Below are 26,110 nucleotides of genomic sequence, written 5' to 3'. Positions count from 1 at the left end.
CCAATTGTTTATAAATAAAAGATAAGAGAGATGGTCTGAAGTTTAAACCTGTTCACATTTGCTTGTGCTCATATCCTGAAATTTTGGATGAAAGAATATTTTTGACAAATCAGGAAGGAAGCCTCACAGATCTTCATCATTAAAAACTAATAATTAAGAAAAATAAGCTATGCAACAAGGCTAAAAATCATAATCCATATTACATTTATATATTTAAAGATCAAATGTTTAACACATTTTGTTTAACACAAATAAATATAAAATTATAATAACCAATCGCATAAAACAAAATAATACAAAATGTAAATTTGAGTCCCTGGGTTCTCATCCTACCCCTTAATTTTCTATCATAAAAAGCCCTATTTCTCAAACTAGTTAACTGTTCTTTTTTACTTTGGATAGGGCTGGATATTAATGTCTTTTATAACTAACAACCATGATTCTCTTCATATCTTTTTTGAATACATCAGCCACTTTATTCAGTTAATATATATTCAGTGCCTAGACTCTTGATGCCATACAGTGTGCTAATTACAGAGTAAGACTTTGTTTTTAAGCTTATATATACAATCTAGTAAGCTTTCTTCAAATCCCCTAATAAGGAAGCTGGGCAAATAAATTTTAACTTCAGCTCAGTGGAATAGGGGTAATTAAGAAAAAGTACAGGATTTGAAGGTTGCTCAGGATATTCGGTTTTACAAGGGTCACCAAAGGACTTTCAAAGGAAGTGCAATCAATTAAAATTGAGAAACATATAAGAACTAATGAGGTTTGGAACTGAGTTGGAGGTGTTGGTGGGGGTGGAGGTGTAGGAGCAAGGGAGAATTTCCTGAACTGAAGACAGAGTAGGTGCAGAGACCCGAAAAGAAAGGTGGAGTATTCATGGGTTCCACAAACCCTTAGCCTCTTATTTTTCTCATCCTCTTTTCTAAACTCCAGTGATGTTAATGGATAACTCCACCTGGAAATTCCACACTATGCCTTGCATTAAGCATGTGATTGTGAGCAGAGAGAAGTGAGAATTTTAAGATAATAATCCAAAGGTGAAATTTACATTCTTAGCTGTCATCTGTTTTTTTATTTTTCAGGGCTGCTTATGAGCTAAAGACAATGATTTTAAATAGAAGATATTTTCTACTTGAGTTGTTAGGATACAACCAAGTACTATGAAGCCTTCTAGGATAGCACTCCTGATCCAGAGTTCGCCTGTTTCTTCCTTATCATTTTCTTCTGTCCTCTCACTCCTCAGCAAGTTTATTCTTTTGAAGGTCAATGTTACCCGTTTTATTATTCATCGGTGAGTGAGTAAAAAGGCTTTCCCTTTCCACGCTGTGTTATATTTTGCTCCAATTTTCTCCCTCATGTTCCCCTTTACTTTCTCTCCCTCCCTTTTCCCAGCCCACTGATTGCTATTGGCAAAACTAAGAAGTTGATTATGAGTCAACAAAGAAAAATAACCCCAGAGGCTTTCTACTTCTCTGTATGAATAAGCATAACTGTGTGTGGCTGAATACATTTGCAGGTATGTATCTAAATTTGTGTTACTCCATTGCATCACAGACTCCAGAAAGCCAAGCCCCACAAATGAATCTCCGCCTCCTTCTCTGGCGTTTGGAATAAAACTCCTCAGAAACATTCCAAATGCACAAGTGGTTCTCATCTTTTTTGCAGTTTAAAACCTGAGTGGAGATTCAAGGAAAACTACACTGAATCACCCAGTTTCTTTTACCGGGTCATCTGAACAGGTTGTACTTTTATTATTATTACTGATACTAATATTTAGATTTAAAAACAGGAAATAAAGGTGCAAATTGTATATCATGAAACTATTAAAAAAGGAAATATAGGAAGTATAAAGTCTTTATTAATACTTTTGTCACTTAATAATGTAAAGCACTTAAGTCTTTTTAAATCACTTGTGTGTCATTAAAAATAACAACTTGCATTTATGTACTGCTTTGCTGTTTAAAGACTTTTAACATAAAACTGCTGTATCATAGTTACCTTGCTAGTCCTGCTTCTTGCTGGACATGTTCTCAATTTTATTGATTAGGAAACAAATCAAGCAAGGTAGAAACTGACTGAAGACTGACTTCTAGTCTGGTGTTCACTTGTGTGAAATATGTCAGAAGCAGTCTATTAATACCTTGAGCCTTACAAACATTACTGTTACTTTTAAGCAAGAGACATCAGATAAATACAGCAGAAATACAAGTCCTTGGTAAATCATTGACAGGTAGATCTTTGGAAGGATTGTACTTATTTTATCTAGGAGTCCTTAGTAGAAACTAAAGAGCCCAGAGAGATTTGGGATAACAGTTAAATTTAACGAGTAATTTTGAGCATCTACTTTGTGACACAGTGCTGAGGCCTGAGATAGAATGATGCACAAAAGGATATTCTCTGCTTTTAGCCGCTTTCCCCAAATCCAGGCAAGTCCAAGATGGTGAGGACTAAGTGAGCACTGTGCATCTATATTCACCATGGTATCCCAGCCCTTCACACTGTGTCTGAGGATGAAGTAGGCACTCACACAGAGTATTAGCTGGAAAGGCAGATTGGGGGATGGAGGAGAGGAGAACAAAGAAAGGAAGTTAAAAAAGAATAAGGAAAGAGGAAATATAGAGAAAAAGAAGAAAAACTCTTTCTGAATTCAATTGAATTTATGAATCACAGTTTTAACAATTTTTTTGTTGGCATTTCCAAACAAAAAGTAACCTGTATACTCAGAAAATAAAATTGAAAACTTCTAACTGAAATAAATCTTCTGAGAAAGAACAGCTAGAGGGTGTGTCCATACATCATGATAAAAGATAATTTACCAAAAGAAGTTAAACAAAAAGAAGAGATTTTATCATATGCCACCTAGTTTAACTTTGAGTCCAAAATTGATCATGAAGGAGAGGCCAAAAGTCATCCAACTCTTTACTGATCAATCAGCTACTCCCAATTGACTATAGGCCAATTCTTATGAACTCAGCAGAACATCAATTAAGTTGTTCACATGAATAAACAAATCAGTAGTCAGAGCAGCTAAGTCTTTCATACATATTTCTTCTAGTGAAAAATCTATTTTCTCAGAACAAAAGAAGTTCATAAATCAACTTATTCCCCAATCAAAACAAGTCTGATTCCCAATTATAGTATTATACTTTTGAGGAGATTACATCTAGTATACCTGAGAGAGAGATTTTAAAAGAGTTAAGTTAGAATTTACTTGTTATTATTTGTCTTATTGATGATAGGCATTCTAACTGTTGGGAAGTGATATCTTACTGGGGTTTTTATTTGCATTTCTCTGATGATTAGTGATGTTGAGCATCTTTTCATGTGTCTATTGGCCATCTGCATGTCCCATTTAGAGAAATGTCTACTCAGGTCCTCTGCCTATTTTTTAATTGGATCGTTTGTTTTTTTGTTGTTGAGTTGTATGAGTTCCTTATATATTTTGGATATTAGCCCCTTATCAGAGGTGTTGTTTGCAAATATCTTCTCCCATTCAGTTGGTTGCCTTTTTATTTTGACCCAGCAATCCCTCTCCTGGGTATATACCCCAAAAAATCTGAAAACATTTATCAATAAAGACATATGGACTCCAATGTTCACTGCAGATTTATTTACAGTGACCAAGACATGGAAACAACCTACATGTCCTTCCATAGATAATTGAATAAAGAAGTTGTGGTATATATAAACAGTGCAATACTACTCTGCCATAAGAAAAGATGAAATAGTGCCATTTGTGACAACATAGATGGATCTTGAGATTATTATGCTAAGCAAAATAAGTCAGACAGAAAAAGTCGAAAACCATATCATTTCACTGATGTGGGATATAAAACTGAAAGCAACAAATGAACAAGACAAACAAATAAATAAAAACTTATAGACATAGACAACAGTCTAGTGGTTACCAGAATGTAAGGAGGGAGGAGGGTAGTAGATGAGGGTAAATGGAATCAAATATATGGTGATGGAAGGAGAACTGACTGGGTGGTGAACACACAATGTGATACATAGATGATGTATTGCAGAATTGTACACTTGAAACCTATGTATCTTTGCTAACCATTGTCAGCCCAATAAACTTTAATTAAATATATATATATATATATATATATATATATATATATATATATATATATATATATAATTATGAAAGACTAACAAATATTTTCTAGTAGTAATGAGGATTTGGGAAAATATGCAATTTCATATATTGACCAATTTTTACAAAATGTCAGTGATTTGTTAAAAAATATTTATCAATATCTTACATGTGCATAAGTTTATTTTGCAAATTCCATTGTCACTGCAAAGATAAATGTGAAAACACATATGCTCAAAGACATTCATTAAAGTGCTACTTACTTGAAAAAAATAGAAAAATAGGAACTTCCATCAATAAAGAATTGGATCATCTATCTTATATCTATATTATGGATTACTATGTGTCGTTTATGAAAATAAAAACAGAATTTACATATCAACACCAAAATATGTTCACATTATATAGTTCAGTGAAAAAATAGATTACAAATGAATGTAAAATATAATATAAAATATATACATAAGTGTGTAGATTGTAATACATATTTAAATATTTGGAAGCATAAATACAATACTATTAGGAGTGCTGTCTTTTGACAGGATAAAGAGGACACTTTTATTTTCTCTATATTGTTAACTTTTTTTCAAAATCATGTCAAAAATAGGGATATTTATATGTACATGTTTAGATGTAGGTATAAATGTGTGCATATTTAGCTTTCCTTGTGTAAGACAAATATGGTTCCATCCTCAGAGAGTCTCATGCAGGGCAAACTTAACCTAATTGATAATGATGTCTGCTTTTTTCATAGAACTTTATGACGTATAAATAAGATTTTAAAATAAAACCTTTTATGTCTGGCACAAAGTAAGTAAATAACATCCATTTTCCTTCCTCTGGTGGTTATAGAAATAGAAGATATGTACTTTTTTATAGGAAGGCCAATTGGAAGGTTGTTTTCATATTCAATCAACAGTTGGAGAGGTTCCTAACTAGGACAGTGATTATGACAGAAAATAGAGGAAAATAACAAGAGATGGGATCAATGGGATTTAGTGTCAGGCGCTGTTGAAAGAGAGTTAGGAGGCAACATCTAAAAGTTTTCATCTGTAATGTGCAGTCTAGAAATGTAGTAGGGAAAACACATTTAGTGAAGGCAACCTTCCCTGTAAGTCAATGGTCTAATTATTTGGTTTGATTGGTAGGACACTTATCTTTCTACAATCTCATTATCAGGTATTTCTTCCTTTGGGTTAATCCATTTGTTACAGTATCTAGTAATTTTATTTCTTCTTTATAATGCCTCTCTCATGGATTGGATTCTTTAATAAGAAAACACATTAGGTGGCTTAAAGAACTATTGCCTCCAACAACCTTCTGTTATAATACAAACTCTCTGAAAAACTCAATAAAAGTTACAGCAGTCACAAATGTATGCATGTGTAACAACTTACCAGGCAGCTTTATGGGCAGGAGTGAATAAAAGGGAGGTCTAGAAGGCATAATGTCAAATAAGGACAAAATTGTGGTTTTTATTTGCATTTGTCTAATGATTAGTGACATTGAGTATCTTTTCATATGTCTGTTGGCCATCTGCATGTCCTCTTTAGAGAAATGTTTCTTTATGTCCCCTGCCCATTGCAGCACTATTCACAATAGCCAAGAAATGGAAACAACTAAAATGCCCATTAATAGATGATTGGATAAAGAAACTGCGGTACATTCATACAATGGAATATTACTTGGCCATAAAAAGAGAATGAAATCTTATCATTTGCAACAACATGGATGGACCTAGAGAATATTATACTAAGTGCAATAAGTCAGAGAAAGACAAATACCATATGATCTTACTTACATGTGAAACCTAAAGAACAGAATAAACGAGCAAACAAAACAGAAATAGACTCAGAGATATAGAGGAAAAAAACTGATGGTTGCTGGATGGGGGGGAGGATGGGCGAGAAGGTGAAGGGATTAGGAAGTACTAATTTGTAGTCACAATATAATCACGGGAATATGAAATGCAGTATGGGGAATATAATCAATAATGTTGGAAAGATCATATAAGGTGCCAGATGGGCACTGGGCTTATCAGGGGGATCATATCACAGACTGTGTAGATGCCTGACCACTGCACTATACACCTGAAGCTGAAGTAAAATAATATTGAATGTCAACTATAATTAAATATATATATATATATATATATTTAATACACAGGATGTAAAGTACAGGGAATATAGTCAATGGTATTGTAATAGCTATACACAATGTCAGAGGGTAGTAGATTGGAGGGGGTTATTTTGTGAGGGGTGTAAATGTCTAACTATTATATAGCTTTGTACACCTGAAACTAATAAAAGTATAAATAGGACAAAATTTGTTGAAATGCTATTATCACAAACTCAAAATTGGGTAATTTGGGGAGGGGAATGGTACTGAAAGTTGAAAGCCAATGAAAGAAATTTTGCGTAATTAAAAATTCTACAACTAACCCTGAACATGAAATATGTTGTTATGGGATCAGGAGATGAGTTACCAAATGACAACCATCTTGTTTAACCTTATAATTTTCAGACAAGTCTGTCAATGGGATTGTCTACTATTTTACTGATTATTCAGTGAGAGAGAAAAGTAAGGGTAATGTCAGAGGTCACAGAGGAAACTTTCATACTCTCAAGAATCCTTGTCTTAGATATCCATTACAGTGTCATAATTTCATCTTCTTTTAAATACATTCACCAAGCATTTGAATTGTTTCATTAAATGAAAGATATTCAGGAACTAAGGAAGTTCTGACTTTGAGATCTGGAAATAGCTACAAAATGTGACCATTGATCTTTATTGTTATTTAATGTAGACATAATTAATCAAAGTGATTCTTTGCCAAAATATTGTTGTATTTCTATTTATATGCCCAGCAATTTTGACAGAATAATTGAAGGCTCTATTGTTTTCGTTCATTATGGAATTTATTATGTATAAATATTACATGTAAATATGGTAATAATATAAATGTATCACATGTTTTACATAGTTTTAAATATTTTACTTTATAATGCCTGTGCTTTATTATTCTTTTATATGTTAGGCTGATCTCCTTAATAGGATTAGAAACTCTTAAAACACCAAGACTATGCTATATACTTCTTTAATATATATTTACCCCATATGCTCAACAGCTAAGAAATGATAGACAGCCAGGAAAACCTTAGTATCTATTCTTAATGTTAAAACATAAAGTACATGCAAAGTGGAAAACATAACCTTTTCTTCTTTTTTAGTGTACAATTTATGATGGATTCTTCCAAACGTGACTACTTTGAATACTTTGGCAGAGTCCATGGAATTCTAATGTATAAAGATTTTGTCAAATATTGGGATGATGTGGAGGCATTTGAGGCAAGACCAGATGACATTGTCATTGCCACTTATCCCAAATCTGGTAAGTCTCCCTGTTATGTCTAAGTTATACCCTTTTCTCCTAGAAATGATGAACCCATCTTGAATGGTAAATATTAACTTGTTCACTTCCGCCCCACTCATTCTCCATATTAAATAAGGACAGACATAGTAGTTTAGAAACAGCATTAAAAAAAGTGGTTTATGATAGTTCTATTCTAAGACCGCAATCTATACCTATAACTTGTGCAGCATGTTGAAAATGGGTATTATTGAACACTTTGGAAAATTATGTAATATACATGGGTGAATATAGAATCATAACTAAAATTTAAAACTACTAATGGTGTTTACCTTATGTCGTTATTGTCATGGTTATATAAAGTATAACCAATTTTCACAGATTAAGATTAAAAACAACAATTCTTTTTCAGTTAACCAGCTCCTCTTTATAAGTCCATGCCCAAAACTTCATTTTTAAGCAACATCTTTTTTTTTTTCTGAGATTAGCTCAACTGTTAATTATAGTTCCGAGTCTTATAATTATATACCTTTAAGAATTAGAATGGTCCAGTTCAGACTTCTCTCTTGTTATGTTTAGCAGTTAAATATGTTCAGCACTTAATATGTCTTAGGCTACTACTAAATCTGTTCCTTCACTTCTCTTCCCTGTCAGAATCAATGTCAGCTCAATACCAGTCATCTGAAGAAGAAACCTGAGAACTATTCCAGATTCTCTTCCTCTTGCTTCTTCATCTGCCAAATGCAGTCAATCAAAATGTTCTGCCCCTTTTGTCTTGTAGATATGTCTACATCACAGTCACTCTCTTACAAGTCTCTTGTCTATCTTCTTTTTTATTTTTAATGTTTTTTATATTAGTTTTGGGGTGTACAAAACAACGTAATGATTCGATATTTACACCCCTCACAAAGTGATAATGCCGCAGATAACTGGTCCTTCACTCCATTCTTTTATTTACTCTGCCACTAGATGACTTCTTCCAAAACACAACCCTGATAATCTTGCTTTTAGTGTGTGTCAATGCCTTTCCAAACTTTTAGAAAAGACCTCGAACTCTTTAATATGAACGACAAGGTATTTCGTGCTTGCTGTCGGCTTGTCTCTATGACCTCCTCCCCACCCTTCTCTTCAGGTAGATTCTTTGATTTAGGCTTTTACAATCCATTTCCCATTCTTTTCCTCACTACTGTACTATTCTTAAATATCTAATCTTCGATTTAAAATAAAAGAAAAGAAAAGAAAAGAAAAATGAGAAGACAGTTCTTCTGCTTGGTAAAACCCTTCCATACCTCACAAAACTGGTGCATTTACGCCACTAATTTGTTAAGGCCAAGCTCAATTATTATGTTCTCTTGAAGGCATCCCTCTTGGAAACGTTGCCTCAGCAGCAGCACACTGAATTAAATGTTCCTCTTTTGTAGTCCTGTAAATCCCTGTGCCCCCTGTATTATAATATCTTAAGAAAAAAGAAGTGTTGTAATTACTGAACATTGTTTCTGACTTTCAAAGGGCTTTTGATCACAACAGGACAGGGAGCAGGTTTATTATTTTCTATATCCTCTCAACTTGACTCAAATTGAGGAATAAGAAGTTAACCGTAAAGTTTGTGGTTTGAAAGCATATTTGAGTGTATCATCTATTATTCAAGCCTCCTTACTTTATTATTATTTTTTTTTTTTGTCATGGGACATTACATCATAAATCCAAATACCTTCTTCAAAAGAACCAAGTGACCCCAACCCTAGCTTCTGAGGACAGTTAACCTGGAAGCAGGAAGTTCATAGACATGTGACATAGTCTGGCTCAGATAAGATGAACCTGACCAAATTCTCTCTAAAGAATTCGACTTAAAAATGCAGAGGTAATGAAAAAAGTAGTAAATGGAAATTGAAAGTAAAAAGATAACAGGTGTAGGTGGGTTCACAGCCAGGAGGTTGCATGGGAAGCCCAAGTTATGTGGGATCAGAAACAAAGAAATAATAAGAAGAGTCTGTGGGGTCGTGGGATGAGGCTAGGAAGGGAGAAGAGATGGGGATTTAATTAATCACGAATAGCCAATAATTTAATCATCCATGCCTATGTAACGAGATATCCATAAAACACTAATCCAGAGGATATATCTCTTCCAGATACAGTTACTAGAACTTGAAAATAACTATCATATATGCTGTTCAGCCTTCTGTCTTGGCTTAATAGCTTCATGGACTTCAAACAACCAATCTTTTTTAAAATATCTTTTCCTTCCACCATCCTGATTAATATGATTTATATCATCCCCTAAATGTAGTGGTCCATATTGTAGCCATGAATCAAATAACAAATAGTCATAATAATATGAGTTTTACCAGGAGTATGTGGGTTTTAATCACTTTTGTATCCCCCACAACACACACTACATTGCCTTTCATATATAGTTCCCACAATAACTATATTTGCAATGATAGCGTATAGTGGTCCACATAGATATCAACACAGAAGAAAAACCCTATGGATATCAGCCTCCATATTTCTATTAATCCATCCTAAGACCTAAGACCCTTTGATCCTGCAAGATTCATAAGCAGACCCATTCTTCTGAAGGATAAATGTGTGTGTGCGCACACATGCACGTACATGCCTATTTTTCAGTCTGTATTTCCTAGAAACAAAGCTCTGCATCACTACCCACCTCTCTAATCCCCACCCCTAGCTCACCAGAACTGCCACTTTTGGTAGGAGATTTTTTTTTTTCATTTTACAAGTGAATTGCCTTTAACAAAATAGCTGGGGTTATTGAGAAGTGGGAAAGGGGGGAAGCGGAAGGGTGGTAAATTATTAGAGGTGAATGTATGATCTTCCATAAAGAGGATAAACAAAGCATGTGGAATTCTAGAGACATTGAAATCAAACCAGAAATGAGCAAAAAGTAAAATGAAAATATGCCCATATTGAAATTTTACAGTGCTCTGAAGTTTGTTGTCTCATTCTATAATGGTTACAATGAAACTCCCTACTCATGTGTGTCTGCAGAAGACCTGATCTGAGGAGAATATATGCTGAATGTCCAGCTTTCAATAATTTTCTGATGAAAATGCTCATTGTCTTTGCAGAAAAATAAAGATCAGGGGATTTTATAGTACATAATAACATGACCTGAAATAACACAGTAAGAGTAGAGCAATTTCAGTACAGCCTGGGGAGTTGAAGCTAGAGGCAAATAAGAATAAAATAAATTAATAATCGTGTATTTATTGGCATTGCAATATGCTCAGCACTAATTATGTGCATGGGGTACAAAGGCAAGTATACAAGTTGACCTCTGCATTGAATGAGCTTATATTCTATTAGGTGAATGATGACAATGATGATAACAACATGGTGATGATGATACATGTCCAATCTGAACCGAGTGCTTACCACTCTGACAAGTACTTTTCATAGAAAAGTAATTGCAATGAGCTTAGCAGTTAGGTAAGTCACATAAACAAAACTGAGGCACATAAAAATTAAGTAACTCAAGCATGATTCTAGGCTAGTGAATGATTGAAGACAATATTTCACACTAGGTAGAACTGGAAGCTCTTGCTTTTAACCACAGCTACACCTTATTAACTAGGAAGAAGCCTCCTTACTTTTTAAATGTAAAACTTTAGATCCAAACTGTTATCAGCTTGCACAATGTCACAGTTCATCATGGACAAATTGAGATTCCTACCACAGGTATGTTTTACTATAATATTTATCCTTATTTATTGAGGCTATTTTGGGGACCTATTAGATTAAATATTAGAGAAAATAATTCTTAAGTCCTGTAGCTGTTGTGACACCTTTCAAATAATATTGCATTGGTACCAATCTACTTTACCTCACTATGAATTCATCATTTCTATCCTCAGCCCAGCATGGGCAGTGAGAGTCTCAGGTTTGTTTAATTTTAACAGGCACAACCTGGGTTAGTGAAATTGTGTACATGATTTATAAAGAGGGTGACGTGGAAAAGTGCAAAGAAGATGTCATTTTTAATCGAATACCTTTCCTGGAATGCAGAAAAGAAGAGATAATGAATGGTAATGTTTAAGTTGATTTTAGTAGCTATATGAATATATTTTTAAGTGTGAATGTAGATGATGCAAGGAAAGAGACTGTACGCAAGAGTGGCAATTAGTATTATGTCTTCCACATAGCAAAGCATGTAAATTTAGATTTAAATCTTGACAGAGTTTATGGTATAGCATGTGTCTGGAAAAGAGTGAATAAAGATAGCTCATAAATGCCTTCAGTAGAGCCTAGCAATATGAGCATTTATCTCTGTATGGGCTAAATGTGATGCTATTTTAAACACTAGAAAACTATATTTCTTTTTTAGGATCTATGCAAAAGGATATTCACAGATAATTTTAATATTGTGAAAAATGAGAAACACCGTAAATATTAGGCAACACAAGAATATTTAAAAGTGATATAATAACACTGTAAAATCATTAAAAATTTTAGGATGTCATATGTTTTTCAACATTGCAGTTTCAGTATCATATTGAGGAACAAAGGCCGTCAGAAAATATTAAAAATTCATCTGTGTGTGTGTGTGTGTGTGTGTGTGTGTGTGTGTGGTATTTGAATGGCTATGACTCTGAGCATATAGATATATATTTATATAGGAGGCTATTCACCAAAATGTTAATAATGGTTTTTCTAAAGTGGTAACATTTTATTTGATCTTATTTTTTCTCTGTAATTTCCTCTATCTAATCTTCTGTTATAGTGAGTATATTATTATTATTATTTTAAAATGTAATATAGAATCTTAAAGTTACTTCTATTTTTAAAATATCTATAAATTCCATATGAATATTTATGTTTTGAAGTTGTCTAACCTTTCACTATTTTTAAAAATCAGGAATAAAACAATTAAAACAAATGGCATCTCCTAGAATAGTGAAGACTCATCTCTCAGTGACGCTTCTTCCAGCCTCATTTTGGGAAAAGAACTGTAAGGTAACCAGAGTCAAGTATTCTTAAAACTTTATCCAACTCAAAGAAATTTTAGAATGATCAAGTCATAACAGTGTCATATACATACTTGTTTATGTTTTCTTTCATTAAATCTATAAATATTTAACAAATGTAGCTTACAGTCAGTATAGTCAGAATCTGTATTTTAATTTCAACTCCAGAGGTGATTCTGAAGAAAAACAAGTAAACTGTCTAAGGCAGTTTCCTCCTCTGTAAAAGAAGGATACTAATAGCATCTTCCTCATACAGTTGTTATAAAGATTAAATGAAATAGTGTTTATAAACTGCTTAACATAGTGTCTAGCATATTGTAAACAACAAATGGGAGCTGCTTTTGTATTTGTTATTAGTACTGACTGTATTAAATGTGCTCCTTTTGCAAACTTTAGTGCTTGGTATTATGAGGTATGCAAATGAACTAGACAGAGATAAACCAGACAAATGTTATATAATAATTATTTACTGAGTGCCTATCATACACCAGCAATATAACAATTAACAAGATATATGCCGTCCTTGTCTTCATGGACACATAGTCCATTGGGGGAAAGGGACAAGTAAATAGGCAATGCACTGTCAGAAGTCAAGCAAGAGAAGAATTCTAGCCTATTGAGGGCCGGGAAGGCGTCCCAGAGCAAGTAACATCTCAGTTAATATTTGCAGAATGCACAATGGTTAGTCTGTATAATCCCGGAGGCAACCCAGGAGGGATTGAAACCAGTTTAGTTTAACTAGAAAATTGAGTGTACATATTGGCTGGATGTATGAAGGGAGATAAGCTAGGGCTTGATTACAATAGACGTTGAAGTCAAATTATGAAGTTTGGACTCTATTTCACGATAATGCGGAGTTATAAACATATTAAGCTGATGATTAACATGATCATTTTCGATTTTTAGAAAAAATGATGAGTAACCAAAAATACAGACAAAACATTAAGTCTTGGAACACTGATACTGTTTCTCAATGCCTTTCTAGCTTTTTTTAGGATACACTATGACCCATACCACATATATGAGATACTAAAGTACTATATGCAGTCATTACTAACCCAAAAGGTGATTTATCACAGTCATGAAACATTTCCACTTTGTACTCTGATGTTACATGGTGTATTTGATGTTTTCTGTGATCCATGGTCCAAAATTCTGTAGATCCCAATGTTTCTTGTTTGTTGTTTTCTTTTATCATAAGAAATCCAAGGTAGACCATATACATTCTGCTGAATTCATTCCATACATAAACACTATCTCAGTATATTTTCTAGATGTGTCATTATCATTCTTTCAAGAGATTTGACTAAGTTACTTTATTTTTCCTTTGAAGAATGGGTGATAGCCTCCTTTACTTTTCAAATGGAAATAGATACTATACTTTTACAATAGTCTCAGTCTTCTCAAAACTGTTTCTCACATCAGAGATCATCAAAGAGTAGAAAATAGTTGGATGGATTCATGTTCTGAGTATTTCCAGAATACTCACTGCGGGACAAAAAGACAGATAAATTGAGACTATTAGTAAAAGTGTGTACGAAGGTGTGGACCAGAAACTGTAAGTGATAAAAAAGTGGGGGCGGAAAAAAGGAAACAGGTGAAAGTTAGTTCTAAGATGATTGGTGTTTTGCACAAGATGATAGAATTTCTTAATGCCAGAACTAGCAACTAAAATCAAGGCTTCCTGATTGTTAATTTGTTGGTGTTTCCACTACAGGTAAAACAGAAACTCACCGGGGTGTTGTTGAAGGTTATATTTTCACTGAGATCAATGTGCAAACAGACCCTCTTAAACATGTTTTTTGTCTGTTTGTTGTTAAAATTATGAGTGTGGAAACAACAGGACTTTTTTTTTCCCTTTAGTATGCAGCATGGTAGTATAGCTTAAAGATCAGAGGACTTTATTGTTGACTGAATGATTTACCAAATCATTTACTCTCATTGATTTATTCTCAGTGACGCATTCTGACTCAGCTTCAGTTTAGTTTCTTCATATAAACTGGGGATAATTATCCATCTGGCCCAATTTGTATCAATAGAATTGTGACACTCAAATGAGGTATTATATGTGAAAATGGCATAAAACTGTAAAGAGAACTAACATTGAACAACACTACAAAAGATGCTGTCACTTCAGGTTATTGAAGCACTTTTCTTCTTTATAATTTTATATATTTTATATACTTTCTAAAACATGTATTATGTTTATAATTGAAAACATAAATGCTTTCTTTTTAAGTCTTGAAGTATTTTTAATACTTGAAAAATATTAGGTGATTTAATATTTGATTTTATCCTCTTAGATGATCTATCTTTGTCGGAATGCCAAGGATGTGGCTGTTTCTTATTATTATTTCTTTCTAATGGTATCTGCTCATCCAAATCCTGGATCTTTTCCAGAGTTTGTTGAGAAATTCATGGATGGAGAAGGTAAAATAACTTCTTTCCCTGAATTCTTTCAAGGTAAATGATACAAGACAAATGGCATCTCTGAGCAAAAATTTTGGTCATCTTTTCTGGTCTGTTATCTTTCCTGATCCTTAATTAAAACACAGATGTTCTAGATGCCCTTTAATTTTAGAGAAACCATAGGGATTCCAGATGTGGATGGCAAATTGTGGAATTTGAGAGGTCAGTTCAATGCCTAAAAATATATAGAACTATATTTGGGGTTTGGAGGTAACAATTTTTCTCTTTAAGATTGAAACTCAGTGTCCAATTCTTTGTCTTGTCTTTTTTTATTAGAAAAGTATTTCAAAGCATGTTGTTACAACTCCATTGAACAACAAGAAGAAAGGAATAGGGGAGAAAGACTGCTCCATTGTTTCCAAGTTCAGGTGTTAGGAGGGTCCAGAATTCACAAAGAAGTCTGAATATCTACAAAGTTCTTATTCATTTAACCCAGTGTACAGCCTAAATGATTCAACTACATTTCTCAGAATAGCGCAAGAGTTACTTGAGCAGAAATTCCAGGAAATTTTGCCTTTTTTATTTAATTCCGGGCTAGAGCAATTGAATATTTAGATTTGAGGAAAAAAGGGTTCAAGAAATTCTATTAACTGAAGAAGGCCATTCTGATCCTGTAGTGATAATTCTGTGTTTCCCTGAAAATAAGACCGAGCCAGACCATCAGCTCTAACGTGTTTTTGGAGCAAAAATTAATAGAAGACCCGGTATTACATTATATTATATTATATTATATTATATTATATTATATTATATTATATTATATTATATTATATTATATTACATTATATTATATTATATTATATGACCCAGTCTTATATTATAGTAAAATAAAACCAGTCTTATATTAATTTTTGCTCCAAAAGACGCGTTAGAGCTGATGGTCCGGCTTGGTCTTATTTTCGGGGAAACACGGTTGTAAGGAAAATAATAATAGCACTTTGATAACCATAGAAGCTATTATTGACTCAATAAAAGTAGGATATGTGTGCTTTATGTTTGTTGCTACATTTTGGGAAAATGTATACTACAGCATCATGAATAAAATATAGGCGGTGTGATAAAAAATACAGTGAATGTTTTAAATAAAAATAATTGTTACAGTAAAAACCACATTGCCATCAATCCCCCTCAAAATACTCCACCCTTACTTTGAACGCACTTATCTCATCATTCTTTCTACTTTCTAGAGGAATTCTGGAAGTCTTCTTTCGTGAGTGTCTTTAGTTGTGCTGCCGTGGCTGCTTCCAATGTCCTGAATCAGTTTGACTTTGAGGAAGAGCCAGAAGTTGCACGGTGCCAGATCTGATTAATAAGGTAGATGAGGACACACCGAATGTTTTTATTTGACAGAAATTGCCATATACCAGGAGCAATGTGTCATATGGAGCATTGTCATGATGGAGGATGACTTATGGCACACTTTAATACACACCTTCTCTCAACCATAGCTCACACCCGACTGACTGCACCGAGCAAGTTGAAACTTGTTACAGACTGTTACTAATGTTAGATGCACTGCTTCTTGTATTGAAGATCCCTGCCTTTCCATTGGATGGCATTTGGCAGCAGCATTCATCGTATTTTTTTATCACAATGTGGAAAGGCTTCGTGTCACACACTGCTTCTGGAATATGGCAATTTCTGTCAAATGAAAACATTACAGTGTGTCCTCATCCACCTTATTCACCGGATCTGGCACTGTGTGACTTCTGACTCTACTCCAAAATCAAAATGATTCAGGACAATTGAGGCAGCCACGACCATGCAACAAAGACACTCAAGATAGAGGACTTCCAGAACTGCTTCAGAATGTGCATGAATAATGGGGAAGTGTGTTTGAAGTGAAAGGGAACAGTTTGAGGGGGGTTAGTGGCAATGTGTCTTTTACTGTAATAATTTGTTTTTTAATTTAAACATTCACCGTATTGTTTGATCAACCCTCGTATGCCTCAACATCATCAAAACCCACATTGTAAAAGAAAGATAAAGTTGCATCTTCACAAAACAGATGAATAAGATCACTATAAATATTATTATGTAACTTTTTCTCTAAAGAAAAATCTCCAGTAGAATCAAAGGACAAAAAGGTATGCAATGACTTAATGCAAAGTGGAATACTTTGACTCACACTTTGACTCACACTATGACTCATTCTGTCATCTTTTTATTGGGTGAAACACTTGGATATACATGAGAGAAGATAAAGGAAGAGAATGAAGAGACAGCATTTGGTCATATCACATCCTCTCTAAAATCTAAATTTTTTAGAGTCAGAATACACTAAAGGTCCCAAGAGAGCACCCTTTACCAGTAAAATGCGTGTAGTATTATAAACAATTATATAGCTACTAGCTTCCGTTGCCAAAGCTAGTTTGTAAATGGCAAATTAGAGATCTGGACTAAATTCTCATTGTAAAAACGATAATAGATCCACTAACTCAACTCCCTTTACTAACACACACACACACACACACACACACACACACACACACACACGTTTCAAAAATGCTTTCATAAGCTCTGAATCAAATTGATGGGAGGGGGACTTTCTTCACTTTCTGTGCCATAAACCATGTCATAATTCTGAAAGTTGGAAATATGTTTCTTTATGTGGTTTATTCAACATATTTTTCCTCTTTTACTGTATAAGAATTTGCTTAAGATGTGTGGCTGATATCTAGTTTTCATTCTATGATTACTTATTTATATTTATTTGTACCTACTGTTTGAATACCCATTTTCAAGTTGTATACAGATGATACTATGCCCTTATGTTGTTTTTATTCCTAATTTTAGTTCCTTATGGTCCCTGGTATGAACATGCAAAATCTTGGTGGGAAATGAGAAAGAATCCACGTGTGCTATTTCTTTTCTATGAAGACATAAAGGAGGTGAGAAACTGAAAACATATGGACATCTTAGTAATTTCTAAAATGTAGCATTTGACAACACTCTAGACACAAAAATCTGCTTTTAAATAAATGATGTGGTCACCTCCAAAAGTTATAATAATCCACAAACTTTAGCACCAATTTAAAACTGGTAAACATAAATCTGTGGATGAATATATTTAAAACCAAGTGTCAAAAAAATTAGCAAAGATAAAATTTGAGAGAACTTGATTTTATGAAACAAAATAAAACACCACCACATGCGTGCATGCGCACGCACGCACGCACGCACGCGCGCACACACACACACACAGACTCATGACAGGCAAGAAGAGTCACCTGTCTCCAAATCTATAGATGTTGGAATTATCAGAGAAGAACTTTAAAATAATTATGCTTAATATGTTTAAAGATATAAAAGAAGAAGTTTAAAATTTTACAAAGAAACAAGTGCTACTAAAATTCACAAGTCAGATAGGAAAAAAAAGAGCAAAACAGAATTTCCAAAATGATAAAAAATTGAAATTAGAAATCAGGAGATGGTTTAAATAATAGATAATAAATGGAAAATCATTGGTTAGTAATGTGGAAGATGGAGCTGTGGTAATTACATAGAATTTACCACACTGAGAAAATAGAATACTTTAAAAAAGAGAGTAATGGATATGTAGGATAGAGTGATAAGAGTTGATACATATATCAACTCAAACTTTCAGAAGAAGAGAGTACAGAGAATGATTGGAACAGAATTTGCAAAATTCTGACGTCCTCAAAATTTCCTTTTAATCCAGTTTTTCTATAATTTCATTAGTAATCAGGATAATTAAAAATAAAAAAAATCACTATGAGATGTCATTTCACACCCACCAGACCGACAACAATGAAAAAGTCTGACAATAATAAATGTTAGTCAGGATGTGGATCACTGAGAAGAAACACACTGCTGACAGTAGTATAGGAAAATACAAACACTATGGAAACAGCTTGTCATTATATACAAAGGTCAAACATGCACATAAGACCCAGGAATTTCACTAGTAGATATATACTCTTGAGGAACTCTGGCTTATGTGCTTTAGGTTATAGGTACAACAATCTTCATAGCAGCATTCTCCATAACCATAAACATTGGAAATAACCCAAATACACAAGAATCAATACATAATGTATATTATTATCCTATAATTAAATATTATATTGCAATGAAAAGGAATACACTTCACATATGTACATCAAAAAAACATATATAGTATTGGTAAAAAAAACATATATAGTATTGTCTAGGGATACATATGTACTAAGTTTCAAAACTATAAAGTAAAGCACATGATTGATTAGATCAACTTCAGAGGAGCAGGTCTTTTGTTCTTGTTTGTGGAAATGGGAATGGAAAATGAAAGGAATGTCAATGGAAAGTTGCAATTGGAAGAATTCAACAAATTTTGAATGTTCTGATCCATAAATTGGGTAGTAGGTAACGGGTGCTGTATCATATTTGTTCTTTAAGCACAAATGTACACATATCAAATTTTTTTTAAAGACAGACAAAATACTGGGTCTCTTTATTAAGAGAGGAGAAATGTCTTCTTTCATTCTTTATTAACACCAAGAAAGCAATTGATATCCATGTCTTGTTCACTTCTTTACATAATTATTAAAATCCATGTTGCTGTAATTCTAGAGCTGTTTTGATGAGGACATTTAAAATAAAATAATAAATAATATTTTAGAAATTGAATTATAATTTATTTATAGAATTTAACACTAGCACAAATTTAAAGGAGAAGCAGCCATGATCTGTAGTTTATTACTTATTTAATACTGTGTTCTGTAACTAGAATATTGAAGACAGGAAATTTAAAAGGTATACAAGCAAAACTTATTATTTAATCCAACCATTAACTAATCCAACCATCTCAACCCCTTCCACCCAAATTGTCCATGTCCATTCATTTCCCACTTTGGTTAATAATGGCCAGGTTTAAGTTTGCTCTATATTTGAATCAATAAGGTGCCTAAGAATGAATAAATAAATGTTCTTTTTTTTCTACAGTTTATCAAGCAGAGAATAAGACATATTAACATTAATTGTAAAGGCAGAAGACAGACAAGTAAATAGAATATTATAAGAATAATGATATGGTACAATAGATTTATATGATAATTTATGGGAGTAAAAATAGTCACCTAACTTAAATTGGAATTGTCAAGGAAATCATCCCAAAGAAGGTGACACTTAAGCTGAAGTTTAATAGGTAGCTATAATTTGTAGGACAGAGAATTTGAGAAAAGCATTCTATGTAGAAAGAACTACACACAGAATAAGCATTATAATTAGTATTGCAAATACTTGGCTGCATTGAGTGATTTAGCTGGATAATAGGGTACACTATAGGAGTGACATAGAGATAGGGATGTTTGTAGCTATGGTTTACTTCTGAGTTTCCATGCTGAGTATTTGACTTTTTATACATTTTCTTAATCTTTCTGGTTCCTTTGCTTTTCACTAGTTACACCAATAAATTAGGAGAAAAATTAAAGCTGTTTGCATATTTTCAACCCTAAACTTGATTTATCACAGGAAACTGTAGTCTTTGAGAGTATATATTAATATTCATAGGTATTTATTGAGCTTATACATCACCTCATTTAGTGTTCTAACAGTCTTTGAAGTATCTATATTTAAAATATTTCTGATTAAAGTATAGTTGGCATAATATATATTAATTTCAGATGTACAACATAGTGATTCAACATTCATATAGCTTACGATGTGATCACCATGGTAAGTCTAGTAACTGTCTGTCATCATGCAGTCATAATGGTATTATTGACTACTTTCCCTGTGATGTACACAACATTCCTGTTTCTTATTTATTTTATAACTGGAAGTTTGTATCTCTTATTCTTCTTCACCCTTTTCACAAGCATCCCTCACCTCTGGCAACCATCAGTTTTTTTTCTGTATCTATGAGTCTGTTTCTGTTTTGTTTATTATTTTTTTTGATTCCACATATAAGTGAAATCATATAGTATTTGTCTTTCTCTGACTCATTTCACTTAGCATTAATACACTCTAGCTCCATTCATGTTGTTGCAAATGGCAATATTTCATTCTTTTTTATTGCAGAGTAATATATATGTATGTTTTACATCTTCTTTATCCATTTGTCTATCAATGAGCACTCAGGTTGCTTCCATATCTTGGCTATTGCAAACAATGCTGCAGTGAACATAAGCGTCCATGTATCTTTTACAATTAGTGTTTTCATTTCTTCAGATAAATATCCAGAAGTGGAATCACTGGGTCATATGGTAGTCCTATGTTTAAGTTTTTAAGGAATCTCTATAAGGGTCCCCTTTGCTCCACATCCACACCAACACCTACTTGTTGACTTTTGATAATAGGCATTCTGACAGGTGTGAGATTATATCTCATTGCAGTTTTGATTTGCATTTCCCTGATGATTAATGATGTTTATAGCATTTTTTTTGTGTGTCTGTTGGTCATCTGTATGTCTTCTTTGGAGAAAGGCCTATGTCCTTTGCTCATTTTTAAAATTAGATTGTTTTTTGATGTCATGTTGTGTGAGTTCCTTACAGATTTTGGATATTAACTCCTTACTGTACATATCACTTACAAATATCTTTTCCCATTCAGTAGGTTTTATTTTGTTTTGTTGATGGTTTCCTTCATTATGCAGAAGTATTTTAGTTTGATGTAGTCCCATTTGCTTATGTTGGCTTTTGTTGCCCTTGTCTGAGTTGCCATATCCAAAAAGATATCGCTAAGACCAATGTCAAAGAGTTTACTGCTTGTGTTTTCTTCTAGAAGTTTTATGGTTTCAGATCTTACATTTAAGTATTGAATCCATTTTGAGTTTATTTCTTTATATGATGTAAGAAAGTGGTACTTTGTATATGCTATAAGAAATTATGGTGTATATGGTGTGACTTATTTTTTATGTCCTCTCTATGGATGAGAAAAATTATCTTTAGAGAAGTTAAAAAAATACCACTTCCCCAAGAAGTTTTGTTCATCAATAGAAGCCAAATTCCAGTATCAGTGGGGGAAAAAAATAAAATAAAGATTTCTCTCTCTTTCTCTCTTGTTTTAATCCAAATAGTAATGTGTTCAGTTTTAGTAACTGAATCTTCAAAATATTTTTTTCTCCCTAGGATATCAGAAGAGAGGTGATAAAATTGATAGAATTTCTTGGAAGGAAGCCATCAGAGGAGCTTGTGGACAAGATAGTACAACATACTTCATTCCAAGAGATGAAAAACAATCCCTCTACCAATTACACAACACTACCAGATGAAGTCATGAACCAAAAAATATCTCCTTTCATGAGAAAAGGTGAGAGAATCATGTGGTTTGTCTCTATTGCTGTAGGATGTCACAAGTTGAAATAATTGTAGGGAGACACCTATTGAGGCCTATTCATACCTGTGGATCCCGCTTGTTTTCTTCAGAGTTGTTTCACATTTGAGGATTCTCTTCATTAAGTTAGCAGTTCTTCAGAGGCATAAACGACTAGTACTACTAGTACTAATAATAAATAGCTATTGCTTGTTGATTATTTAGTATATGCAGCATGTTTTATTAAGAATGCTCAGCAGCCACTGCAGCTTCAGAGCCAGCACTAACACCACATCTACTATTATTATTGACTAAGCCTGTGTGCATTGGTGCTGGATCATGTACGTTATATAAATATATATAATTTTAAAATTCTCATTATTTTTGAATTTTAATCAAAGACTCAGGAGAGAATTTCTGTAATGATTTCATTTTGAGACGAGGAAACAAGCTTAGAACAATTAGCTTTTCCTTGACCAAGTGGCCAACATTTTTCAAGACTAAGTGGCAAATGATCAAATTCAACAAATTGTAGACACATTAAGTATATATAGTTCTTTATATATAGATTGTACCTCAATAAAGCTGTAAAAAAAGACTAAGTTTCAAAACTCTTAGTAACAAATATGGCTCTGTTTAGCAAAAAATATCAAAATACAATAAAGTGACATTCTATGGAGAGGAGACATAGTCTGATGAGAGATGTAGTCAGTTTATAAATCCAAAGGCATGTAAAATATACAGAGTATGTATTGGAACATCTGGTCTTACTGATGTGTGAGAAAACATATCTGTTTGTTTGTTTGTTTTTTTCGGAGACCTTAGTAAAGCTTTGTTACTCTTCAATTACTTTTTTTTAATTGAAATCTTTTTTTTTTTTTTAAAGATTTTATTGGGGAAGGGGAACAGTAATTGTAATTGGGTAATTGTTTATTGTAATTGGGGAACAGTGTGTACTTCCAGGCCTTTTTTCCAAGTCAAGTTGTTGTCCTTTCAGTCTTTGTTGTGGAGGGCGCAGCTCAGCTCCAGGTCCAGTTGCCCTTTTTCTAGTTGCAGGGGGCACAGCCCACCATTCCTTGTGCAAGTAGAACCGGCAACCCTGTGGTTGAGAGGACGCACTCCAACCAACTGAGCCATCCGGGAGCTCAGCTGCAGCTCAGCTCAAGGTGCCGTGTTCAATTTTAGTTGCGGGGGTGCTGCCCACCCTCCCTTGCGGGACTTGATGAGTTGAACCAGCAACCTTGTGGTTGAGAGCCCACTGGCTCATGTGGGAATCGAACCGGCAGCCTTCGGAGTTAGGGGCATGGAGCTCTAATCGCCTGAGCCACCAGGCCGGCCCTGTTGTTTGTTTTTTAAGGAGCAGAATAAATAAAAATCTTGCTTTTTGAACTAAATTGTCAGTGAGAAGACTAGGGAAATTTTTAAATAATAGGAATAACCTGCCACTGGGCGAAAACAGGGAGTCCATGAAAAGAGAGTTAACACACAGATTACATTTTAATTATTTATTTCTCAAATTATATCCGTCTCCTTTCCCATTAGGCCCATATATATTTTTAAGATAAAACATTGAACTTTAATCGTCATGATTGTAAAGGGCTGCTTACTGCTATACTCTCAGAACTTACCCAGGATACATATTTTCTTTTGTTTTTTTGGGTATTTTACTGGAAAAATTTAGAGCTGGGATGGGATGACTTCCTTCTGCAAGGGGAGGGTTAGATATGATGGAAAGTAAAAGAGAAGGGCCTGATAGACTGTTATAATAACCTGGGTGGGAATCGCTGAGGAGCCTCTCTGTCATTAACAGCAGAAATGGAGAGGAAGCAATGTGTGGGGACAGAGCCCCAAAAAGCAGTTTCCAGGCTCTCGGCCTCACATAGAAAGGTGCTGGCTCAGGTAGTAAATGGCCGTCGACTGTGATCAAATGGCCATCAGCTGTGGCTAGTTGGCCGTCAGCTGTAACCAGTGGTGAGCCATTGGGCACTAATATAACTGCCGTGGCTATGCTAGCAGGAAATGGGGGCTAGCAAGGAGATGGTGGCTGAGCCTGCAAGCGGCAAAGTGAGGGTTGAGAATTGTGTGGCTCCTGTTTCCGGTTTCTCCAACCCAGCTGCCAGTGAGAATATAATGGTGTGACTCCCCTACCTATGGCTCCGTGGGTGTTCCTTTTTGGCCTCCCCATGTCCTGCGTTCTTATGTGGGGAGCGGGACCAGAGACCCCACCGGACGCCCCGCACGACAAATGAGTATGAAGCAAGTCAGAATATGAATAAGAAATTAGATATAGGGGTTGATGGGATAATCTCCAAGTTTATGCCTTGGATACCTTGAGTTGCAGTTAATTGGGTTATGGGGGCAAGGGGGGAACCACAATTTGGTGGGGAAAAAAATGAATTAATTTTTGAACTAGTTGTTTTAGGGATACTTGTATGGAATCCGGGTGGCAAGATCATGTAGACAATTAAATATGGAAACATATGGATTAGAGTGTTATTAGCATACGGATGATATTTAGTATCTTGGAAATGGGTAAAACAAGGGGTCTCATCTTAGGAGCCCCAACATTTTGGAGGAAATTGGAGAAGAAAAATTCAGTGAAGTAACATTAGAGGGAAGAGTCAGAGAAAGAAATGTGCTGTTTGTTGTTGTTTTAACAATCACAACAAATCCTTCTTTGCAAACTCAAATATGTATATTATTTTTGGTATATATTTTATTCCTATAATTGAGGATTACAACAATAAAATTTGATTAGGTGTAAATGAAAATGATGTATATTAGAAAACTTCATGATTCTCACTTGAAGACATAATATTTATTGTTTTTCTCTTTGTTATAGGAATTGTAGGAGACTGGAAGAATCACTTTACAGTAGCCCTGAATGAGAAATTTGACAGGCACTATGAGCAGCAAATGAAGGGGTCTACGCTGAAATTACGAACTGAGATCTAAGAAGGGTTTTCTTAATATGTCTGAGATTAAAGCTTTCTTCTCATCATTCCTCAACTTTTCCTACTTTAGATGAATAGAGAAGGAGTCATGTGAAAGATTAAGGTCAGGTTCACATGGTTATTGAGATCTTCATATAAAAAGACAAGAAGGATTTTTTCCTGCTATTGTCTTTTTATTTTACTTTCTTTCTCTCTCCTCTCCTCCTCTTCCTCCACCTCCTCCTCCTCCTCCTCATTTCCCTCCCCCTCCTTCTCCTTTTCCTTCTTTTTACAAATATGCACAAAGCTATAATCTATGGGAATGGTGTAGGAACACACAGATAGTTTGAATTGTCAGAGGCTCATTAAAAATAATCAAGCTCTCCAAATTCTTTATTTTTGTGTTGGCTTTTTTTCCCATTATGTAGTATGTTTTGTGTATATATGAACTTTGAAAATCGCAAGAGAAAGAACAAAAAAATAAATAAATTTGGGGTCTTTAGTAGAATATTACATCCTTCTAACCTAGAAGGTTAAATCTAAGGATAAATAAAAATGGTTTGTTTTCTTGCTCTTTGGAGAAATGTCTAGGGATTTCTGAACACGCTGTTCAACAGTATGATTTTTCAGAATCAAAGCTATTTTTTTAAAAAAGTATAACATAGTTATGCATTATTAAAAATTGAAGAGTGTTGGAAAATATTAAGATTTTGTTTTGGTGGGATGAGAAGCAGATCTCAATCACTGAAGGCAACAATTGTTATTGATTTATTTTTTAAAATTAAATTTATTAGGGTGACAATGGTTAGTAGACTTACATAGATTTCAAGTGTACGATTCTATAATACATCATCTGTATATCACATTGTGTTCTCTTCACCTAGAGTCAGTTCTCCTTCCATCACCATATGTTTGACCCCCTTTACCCTCTTCTACCATCCCACCTCCCTCCTTACCCTCTGGTAACCACTAAACTGTTGTCTGTGTCTAT

At 34.0% G+C, this 26,110-nt stretch overlaps 1 protein-coding gene across 1 annotated transcript; it reads left to right on the top strand.

Moving 5' to 3' along the window:
• The first annotated feature begins 1,618 nt into the window (after nucleotides 1-1,618).
• Nucleotides 1,619-25,185, top strand: LOC117021956 (sulfotransferase 1E1). The gene is made up of 8 exons (XM_033105388.1): nucleotides 1,619-1,745; nucleotides 7,339-7,499; nucleotides 11,399-11,524; nucleotides 12,355-12,452; nucleotides 14,767-14,893; nucleotides 17,729-17,823; nucleotides 22,003-22,183; nucleotides 25,029-25,185. Exons 2-8 carry the CDS (start codon nucleotides 7,349-7,351, stop codon nucleotides 25,139-25,141), a joined length of 891 nt encoding a protein of 296 aa, XP_032961279.1. The 5' UTR covers nucleotides 1,619-1,745; nucleotides 7,339-7,348; the 3' UTR covers nucleotides 25,142-25,185.
• The last annotated feature ends 925 nt before the right edge of the window (nucleotides 25,186-26,110 follow it).

The sequence above is a fragment of the Rhinolophus ferrumequinum genome, chromosome 5 (assembly GCF_004115265.2).
Source record: "Rhinolophus ferrumequinum isolate MPI-CBG mRhiFer1 chromosome 5, mRhiFer1_v1.p, whole genome shotgun sequence".
NCBI classification, from domain to species: domain Eukaryota; kingdom Metazoa; phylum Chordata; class Mammalia; order Chiroptera; family Rhinolophidae; genus Rhinolophus; species Rhinolophus ferrumequinum.
The sequence above is the reverse complement of the archived record's forward strand: the minus strand, read 5'-3'. Positions and strand labels throughout refer to the sequence as shown.

Coding starts and splice junctions, on each gene's coding strand:
- LOC117021956 (XM_033105388.1), top strand. CDS start 7,349: ATGATGGATTCTTCCAAACGTGACTACTTTGAATACTTTGGCAGAGTC. Junction 11,525..12,354: donor AAAAGAAGAGATAATGAATG/GTAATGTTTAAG, acceptor TTTAAAAATCAG/GAATAAAACAATTAAAACAA. Junction 14,894..17,728: donor GAAATTCATGGATGGAGAAG/GTAAAATAACTT, acceptor TCCTAATTTTAG/TTCCTTATGGTCCCTGGTAT.